The sequence below is a fragment of the Pygocentrus nattereri genome, chromosome 3, assembly GCF_015220715.1.
Source record: "Pygocentrus nattereri isolate fPygNat1 chromosome 3, fPygNat1.pri, whole genome shotgun sequence".
In the NCBI taxonomy this organism is placed as follows: domain Eukaryota; kingdom Metazoa; phylum Chordata; class Actinopteri; order Characiformes; family Serrasalmidae; genus Pygocentrus; species Pygocentrus nattereri.
The window spans coordinates 43,106,919-43,116,460 of NC_051213.1; the positions used below are offsets into that span (position 1 = coordinate 43,106,919).

At 38.1% G+C, this 9,542-nt stretch overlaps 1 protein-coding gene across 1 annotated transcript; it reads left to right on the forward strand.

The window, feature by feature from the left end:
- The first annotated feature begins 7,840 nt into the window (after positions 1 to 7,840).
- LOC108429917 (apolipoprotein A-I-like) lies at positions 7,841 to 9,542 on the forward strand. Its single transcript, XM_017701995.2, has 4 exons — positions 7,841 to 7,948; positions 8,036 to 8,087; positions 8,391 to 8,541; positions 8,629 to 9,542. The coding sequence occupies exons 2-4, from the start codon at positions 8,048 to 8,050 to the stop codon at positions 9,203 to 9,205; spliced, it is 768 nt and encodes a 255-aa protein (XP_017557484.1). The 5' UTR covers positions 7,841 to 7,948; positions 8,036 to 8,047; the 3' UTR covers positions 9,206 to 9,542.

Consider the following 9,542-nt stretch of genomic DNA (forward strand, 5'->3'; position numbering starts at 1 on the left):
TTGACAGTAAGTAAAATGCAAATAAAAACAATAGTTATTTGTAAATCCACTTTGTGTTAAAACAAAACGTGAAAAGATAACATTAACATTTTACTTTGTCAGTTTTGTTGTTTTTTATAAATATGCTCATTCTGAACTTAAAATTTGTATCAAGTTCCAAAAAAGGTTGAGACAGGGACCATGTAAGACTAAGACCAAATAATCCAACAATTTAAGAACATTTCTCAATAAGGGATTGCAATGATTTTACATATTTCACCCTAAACAGTGCGTAATATCATATGGTTCAAGGAATCTGGGCATATCTCTGTGAGAAAATGACAAGGCCAAAAACCCAACTGAAAGACCTTCAGATGGCACTACAATAAAAATCAGTATATCTCTGCTGGATATTGTCACACAGGCTTTAGAAAAAAACGCATGTCAACAAAATATAGACAATCTTTCTGGACTCGAGCTCATCTGAAATGGACTGATGAGTGAACCTTAAGTCACTGTTTCAAATGAATGAATGAATTTATGAATGTCTATGAACATCAAGTTCTCCTGGTCGAAACAGAAGAGACCATTCAGATTTATACCAGAGTACAGTTCAAAAGCCAGGTCTGTTATGGTATGGGGGTGTATCCTGGGGTGTATCCTGGGGTGTATTCTGTGTCTTTGACATGGGTAACTGTGAAGGCACCATTAACATGAAACATATATGCTAGTGAGCCAAAACATTCTGATCACCTGCAATAAAAATGACAAGCTGACAATTACTTCATTTCTTCTGGTTGACCACCTCAGAGAGAGCGCCCACTTCCACTTCAGTGCCAGTGTTCGAATGAACAGAGTAATTAGGTAGCTGAGAAAAAGCTCTGGAAAATGGAAAGACATTTGATTTCCAGGTGAACCAGAACAACGGCACCAACACTCACCACAAACCACCGTCTACAAATTCAACTGCTCAACGATAGCACATATAGTTGTAAGCAAAAGTTTTGTTGATTTTAAAAGTGCAAATAAGTTACTACATCCACTACAAAAAATCCAAAAAATCTAATGTGTAAAACACATTTTTTTTACACAGGTCATATTTTGTTTTTCTTTTTTGTTACTTTTTTATATGACTGTATACATGCTTTCACAGTTGCACCACCATTAGAGACACCAGAATAAACTAGAATTAGATTTAATAAATTAGAATTAGATCCTTTTAGATAAATACTAAACATGTTCTCCTGGCCCAAGAAAAAAGGAGCACCAAGAATGTTACCAGAGTAAAGTTCAAAAGCTAGTGTCTGTCAGGGTATGGGGGAGTTATCAAAGTGTAATCAAAGAGTGTATGTGTTAGATTCCCATGCCTGCAGTCCAGACCTGCCTTCCACTGAAAACATGTAGCACAATATAAATTACAGAATATGACAACAAAGGCCCCATATCCCCAAAACAATACAGGTCAAATTTAATCACTGCTCTCTGTTTTCATTAGCTGTAAAAGCTGGGGGGTGGGGGGGGGGGGGGGGGGGGGGGGTGGGGGGGGGGGGGTGAGAGTTTTACGCTCCCCCTCACTTTTTGAGTTTCTTCAACCTCCTCTATCGATTTAAACAAGAAGTTGTTTTGGTTCTGTTTCTGTTGGCGAATGTCATTTGTCTTTTTCAGTTACTTCATTTCCTCTGCACTTCTGAGAGCCAGTTTTCCCCTGGCGTCCTTTGTTCTCTTTTCTGCCTCACAAAAAAGGTTTAATACCCGGACTCATCAGGCGCTGAAGGGGGGGGGGGTTCTTCATCCTTAGTCTGGAGCGCATCCACTGTTACATTAGCTTTAGAGGGCTTTCTAGAAAAGACTTGATGGAAATTGGAAACCAGCCAACCCTCAGTGTCCGATGTGATGTGTTGGGACAGAATCCTGAAACTATAAGTAATTCACTTCCAAGGCAAACAAAGAACATCTGATAAAATAAAGAGGGAGTTGAAACTGGGGTCTTGGCTTCAGAACCTTCTATAAATATCAATTTCTTGTTATTCCTCAAAGACATGTCATGTGGTGGATGAAATGAGGGTGCTATTCAAACGAAAAACTCAACATCTGTACATGCCTGGGGGGGGGAAATAAATAAATAAAGTAGGGATTCAAGATATGGGGCTATGCTGAACAACTACAGCTGTGTTTATGATTAGATTTTTATCAAGGTGCAAAAATACCTGGTCTAAGTCAGACATTTGTACTGCAAGAAATGCTATCCTGAACGTTACACTACCTTTTCTAGTAGACAAAAATTACAATGACAAGTATAAACTGTGATACTTAAAACTTATGGTAGAATGGGAAAGAGGTTTCACTGGGGTCGTGACAGTAGGTGTGTAAGTTGAGTATTATTACATAACAGTTGAAAAAGCTGTAAAAGTGTTTATTCCGTCTTGTTGACGAACGCTGTTTTGTTCAGTAAAATATATTCTAAAATAGTTATCCAAATTCATTAGACACATGACTGAAAATCCTTGAATAAGTCACCCTTTTAAGGCGGAAAATTTACATGTAATTGAATAAGTTTCAACTTTTTAGGTCTAATTATCTTTTTAAGTGTACCAGAAGTCAACAACAAGATGGCGCCATAGGACCCAGCCACTCCATCAGATACCATTCTGCACTTCCACTTGTGGTGGTGACTTACTGTAACATAGTGAGAGAATTTTACACATGAGTTTTACACATGAATAGAGCAAATACTCAGTGGATGAGTGGCATAACCTAATATTCAGTACAATTTCATAACCCAGAGCTACTACTGCATGTGTAAACTGTAAATTTGTGTAGTATCTTAATTCTATTTTTATTTTTTATATTTTTCTGCTAATAGATGCCTGTTTTATTTATTTCTATAGTATATCTTATTTTTTTATGATGCACATCTTTGTCTGCTCACTGCTCTTTATCTGCTTACTGTGTATTCTGCTGTAACAATGCAAATAACAAAACTCTATCTTAGTCATGATGGAGGCAGTGTGAACAGCTCTTCAACTCTTTTTTGTCCTCTACTAAAAACATTTTCAAAAGCTTTGTAGTCAAAGACACCACTTTTGATACTTTCACACTGCTGCTGTTGCATCATGGGTTAAACACTAAAATGGATTAAGACTTGACAGCTCATTATCTCAGTCATTGTTTTGCTTCGCTATTGCTGAAAGACAGTCAAAACAAGTGCTCCAGTTACATGCAGAGTGCTTTATAAACCAGTTCTAAATACCCTCATACTCTCCAACATCAAGGCAAGCCATCTACTGTGCTGGAGGTCAGAAATTAAAGGTCATTATCCTGCATATGCTAAATATCAACTGACAGTTCTCCTAGATAAGTATGTAATCTTTCCATCAGAAGAGAAGAGACTAGCCAGACCAACAATGGCAACTGCTGGCTTGCTCATACTTGTGTAGAAAAACATTAGTGTATCAAAACATCTCAGACGTCACTGCCAGAAATGCAAGACATAGCACGTTTAACAGTGTGGCCATAGTTGTCATTGCAGAATAGCAGTACATGGTGTATCCTCTGTGTCCGTTTCTCTCCACACTGTATTTTAATGCATCAGACTGCCTGTTTGTGTGTATGTGAGTCAGACTATGAGGAAGCCAGACATGCCCAGTGTCGTGTTGTCAGTGGACTCTGTACCTCCACGCTGGCTTGGTGATGACAGTTGTGGTGGGGAGGGGTGGCTTTATTTATTTATTTTCCCTTCTTCTTCTAGGTGTTTTTTTGTTTTGTTTTTTTTACTATAGGCTGGTGCAGGGGCAGCAACTCAGTGAGTCACTAGAATGCCCATAAACTTCAAATAACATCTTGGATGGCATCAGTTTTTCCCTTTTCTTGGGCATCATCAACATTACAGTCTCATTATTAGGAAAAAGATGCCCCAAGGCATTAAAAAAATGACATTTGGGGGTTAAATCCAGAGAAGTATACATCTATTTCATAACGTCTGCTTTCTGACAAAGGCCATGGGTTCAAAATCGGTCAAAATGAGTTTGCCTTAAATTCCTTATTTATTGTATGTCTTCTGTATGCCATTACATACCTTGATTATAAGTAATAACTTGAATTGACTTTACATCAACAAGGCACTTCCAACACACACCCCTGCATCTCCATCCCCTGTGAAGCACCTGGTGAAGTCATTATAGAGAAGGGGTGTAACAATAAGCAAATTTCATTACACGATATGTTGTCATTTTGTCATTAGAAAATGTAAAAATACATGGAACTGGAATTTCCAATAACTTTGTTCTCTTGCAGTTCCCTCAGTTTCCAGTCCCAAAGTAACTGTCCTGTCACTTTTTAAAAAGACTTAAAATAAAAGCAAAATAATTTAAACAAAATACAAAAAATGAAAGAACTGAGCATTAGAAGTTCATTTACAATCCTTATAAACGGTGGGAATTTCCTTGTAGGTGAAATGACTGACATATTTGGGAGGTGCTTTGCAAATGAATAAGCATATCTAAGGTATTAGCACAGGTATAGTTCTCAAAAAAAGTCTTGGGACCATTTGAAATCTTGATTATTTATTACTTTTCAAGCATGTCTTTATTTATATCCATCACAGAAGTTAAAACAACCAGAAAAAATAACCAGGTTTACTAACTGAAACTCCAAATAATTGACAGAAAACTTCTGAAGTACTTTAGTATTAGTGCACTAACATTTTAATTTCTTTGTTTAGATTGTTTTGTTTCTGTTTAATATTTTATTTAGGTCAGTATTTCTCTTCTTATAGATGGCAGCTTGAAGTGTTCTAGGCATGGAGTGCATGTGTTTAATGCCCAACTGATGCCCAACTGATGCCCAGACAGGCTTGCTGGATTTTCTCTTTTGGACGGCCAGAGTATGACAGCTTTTTAACACTTCCCATCTTTTTTCAGGACTTCAGTATTTTTTGTGATCAGTTTTTTATTGTGTATAACGTGCAGCTTTCATTCCTCCTCAATGCAAACACATTAATAAATACAGTCAAAATTGCAGCCAATACAAGCACATATACGTTCACTGTCACACCAATTGTGAGACAAGAATAGGATGAGCCTTATGGACAATCGTCTGATGGACCAATACAATTTCTTCAAAGCTGATGGCAAGACTTCAGTATTGAAAAATTATAAAGGGATATGTTTTGACATTCAGATATTTGATGATTCTACTTAATATTCAAATTTTCCAAAACAATATTTTGTCAGAATATTAATGAAGTCTGGTGTGTTACGTGTTCAGGAGTAGGATTTGAAATCTCTGGTTTGAACATGTGCATCTGGATTAGTGTCCCAATATTTGTTTTGGAGTAAAATGTGGGATTAGGTGAAAATGTTCTAGTTATTGTGCCAATAATGTTGAGTCAGAAGTTGTAATAAAGCTGAAATTTTGTACATTTGCATATAGTAAAGAACAATTTTCATATTACATTAACAAATTAAATCATTCTAAAAAAACAAAATATGATAGTGTCCCAAGCCTGCTTTCGAACACTGCTTGTGATGCACATTGAGCCACGTCGGCACACTCTTTTCCCATCACTGCTGAAGACTGGGTTCCCAAAGAAGAGATAGATATGAAAGATTTTGGTTGTTCCAGCTCAGGCTCACCATTTCAAAAGGATTGGCTAGTCAACCATCCAAGACCTAATAGTTCCGCTGGATTTTTCCTAGTTTCTGTGACTCGAGATATGTGCAGCTTTTCTTATTTTTACATTTGTGATTTAAAACTTTTCAAAATGTTATGGATTGTTTAAAATAACCACTCAATTGAACTTCAGTGTTTACCATATAATTCATAGAGTTTACAGTGTGTATTACATTGCAAGCTTCATATTGGAAAAAAAATACATATGCCTATCATTATACCCCTACTGCAAAGTTCTGCTCTATAGAACAGGTTTGAGCCCCAGCTGTTCCTTTAGTCAACAGCGCCCAGTCCTGTGTGTTGCTGAGAGTACCAGGCCAAGTATATTGTTTAATATCCACCTCCAAGCATACATGGATGGGGGGTAGCTCAGTAGCATGCTACTATTTGTAGCTAACCACAGATTTTTGTATCTAATAGCAGCAGCCGCTACAGTTTTATGAAATGTAGCTTGTAGCTGTAGCGCCTGCATATTTTTGTGTAGCTAGAGCGGAAATTTTTGCTACAATTTCGCTACAGGCTTCAGACAATCCATGAAAAAATGTGAACCACAGAATGCGGTCATTAACTGACTGAGCTCGACAACAGCTCGAGCAAACGGTCACGCGCTGATCACCCCTTACTAGTAGGCTTAACTCAGGGGTCATAAACCCGAAATGTTAAGAAGAGCCATTTTGTCCTTTCCACAAAAATCAAACCACCTTGGGAGCCACAACATTTTACCATCTTTGTTGTAAAAAAGTACAGGATAAAAATATGAATGAAAACACAGACTTACTTTGCTTCACTTTAACCTTTAGCTCAGCTGTAGCTGCTTTTCTTGCATCTCAGGAAACTTTTCCTTGAGTTTCTTGTAAAATGTCTATCAATGTTAGACGTTTTATTAGGCTGAAGCTTCACATTCACCAGCTTCTTGTTTGAATTATCCCGTTCCACCTTAAATGGTGCCTGGGGTGCCAGATTGTACTGCTGCACCATTTAAGGTGGAATGGGATAATTCAAACGAGAAGCAGGAGAATGAAGAGAAATTTTTGTTGGATATCACCCATTTTGCTTGTAAGTTTGATTGTTGGTTAAACTCACTTTTTGGTGATCTTTTTGTATATTTACAGCTTTTCAATTGTATGTTTCTTTCTGCAACATGATTTAAAGGCAGTCTTTTGTTCACACTTTCAGTTGGGCTTGTTTGGTGTGTCAGGAGGAGATTCACATACATTCTGACAATCGTGCTTTGAAAGTAGCTAAAAAGTAGCACGCTACGATTTTTATAAATTACCTAAAACGTAGCCACTACTCTTTGTAAATGTAGCTAAATTGTGACTAGCTACAAATTCTGGGAAAGTAGCTACAAAATGTCTAACTACTACTTTTTCAGTAGCCATCCCAGCCCTGCAAGCATACTGATGCACTGAAAAGATCAACTGATGTATATGCACTGGGTCTTCATCCACCCAATGAGTTATTCTGTGGTCCAAAAAGGAAGTGATCCCCTAGTACGGAGAAAATATGTTTATGAAATGTTCTATGAAAATGCCAATTTACACTCCGTGTCAAAGCATTAAAGTGTTTCACCTAAAAATGACCCTATTCTGGCAGTCAAATGTGTCTGCTTATCTGGAAACTGAGATAGAAAATGGATCTGATAACATGGCGGGCTGTTTCATGTGAATGACCGCACACGTCTGCACCTCCTAAAGAGAAAGTTCAGATTTCCAACTGAACCTAAGTATTAACTATAGAAGCCCAAAGGTCATTTTCACATTATGTATTGCTCTAATGATCATTTGAGTTTATTGAGGACAGTTGATTGCACACTTGATTGCAACTTAGCTTATACTTCCCACATTTCCACATCTCATTGTTGTATCAACTGAGGAATTTTAAAAATGTGATTTTATTATGAATTTCAGATATCAGCTAATGCTCCAGGGCAAACTGGACAAATTGAAAAAAATGAGAAAAAAATGATATAATTACCAGAAATATAGGTCAAGATATTTTTTCAAGGTTTTTTAAAGACAATGTTCACTGGTAGATTATTCACAGTTCAGTCAGGAGCTCGGTATCAGTGTTACAGGTCCAAGCATAACATGTGACAGCAGTAACAACCTGGAACGTGAAAAAAAGAAGGAAAAAAAAAGAGGAGCGGCACTGACAGCATGGCACTCGATGCTGGACTTTGGGTTTTACTGTGAACTATTTCTCTGCCTATACATATATATATACTGCCATACTTCGTCTAGACTGACACAAGCTTACTGGACTGGGCAAACATTCAGTGGGAAAGATCCGCCAAGAGGTGAGTTACATTTAAAGTATTCTGACAAAACAATGCTAGATATGGAATGTGAGTGATAAAGTGTATCTGCTTTCTTTTCTTGTTTAGTTAAGATCAAAGATGAAGGCGTTCCTGGTCCTCGCCATTGTGGCATTTACAGGTAAATAAATTATTTACTGGGAATAGATAATAATGTTAAAAGTGAGGAGTTTCTTATAGTAAATGGTAACATTTAAGTGTATGTCTCCGCTGACTTTAAATCACTAGCGACAAGTACTATTCATGATAGTGCTATGTCCCAATAAGAAGCTAACATTTGCATAGTAAATCTGCAAAAACGTTAAACATGGTGTCAAAGTTAATACCTTAAATTTTCATATTAACAACAGTATTATATGCATGTTAGATTTAACAGTCACTGTCATACTGCACTGGAACTAAATACATCCATGTTCTATACTAGGCTGCCAAGCCAATTTGTTCTATGCTGATGAGCCCAAACCACAGCTAGAGCAGCTGACTGATGCATTCTGGGACTATGTTGCCCAAGCAACGCGCACTGCTGAGGACACCCTGAAGACTATAAGAGAGTCTCAGTTGGGACAGGAAGTCAAGTAAGTGACAAGAACTGATTTATAACCATGTTTACCCTCACATTCCTAATTCCGTCCTAAGTCATTTTTACTTATATATCTTCATAGTGCTAGAATTACGGAAAGTACCAGCGCAGCCAGTCAGTATGCGGTCACCCTCCAGAACAAAATGAGCCCCCTGGCCCAGGACATCATGACCAAAATCACCAAGGAGGCTGAAGTTTTGAGGGAGCGCCTGGAGACAGATTTGACCGCTGTGAAGGACAAACTAGAGCCCTACGCGGAGGATCTCAAAGCCCAAATTCAGCAGAGAGTGGGGGAGCTGAGGGGGGCTGTGGCCCCATATGCCGAGTCCCTGGACTCCGAAGCCCTTAAGGCCACCGTGCTTCAGAAGACCGAGGAGCTTAGAGGAAGCCTGGAGGAAAGGGTGAAGGAGCTGCAGTCCCAGCTTGAGCCCTACACAGCAGACCTCAAAAAGAAAGTTGATGAGCACCTGCAGGAATTCCAGAAGACCGTGGCCCCCCTGGCTGAGGATCTTCAGGCCCGTGTAATTGAGAGAACCAAGATGGTCCAGCAGAGTCTGGCTCCCTATGCCGAGGATCTGAGGGAGAAACTGGATCCCTACGCCCAAAACCTTAAGGACCAGCTTGCCTCTCTTTATGAGTCCTTCACCAAGACCAACTAAACACTCCAAAAGACTTCTAATAACTGGACTTTTTTTCCACAAAATGAAACTGTGACACTTAAATTGCATCAAATGTTCCATTCTATACCAAAGTGTTAAGCATTGACCATTTTGCCTATCGGCCAGCTTGGGAAATTGTACTAAAATCTCAAACAATAGTCGCAGTGAATTTATCCTGTAATAGCTACTATCAAATTTAATTGCTTAGTATTTATCTAGTGCAGAGGAGCTATGTATTGCTTGTGAATGTGTTTGTAAATGTATCTTACATGTTTAAAATGACACTGTTTGTTTGTCATTATATTTATGCTAGAATAAAACAATTAGCATACAAAAA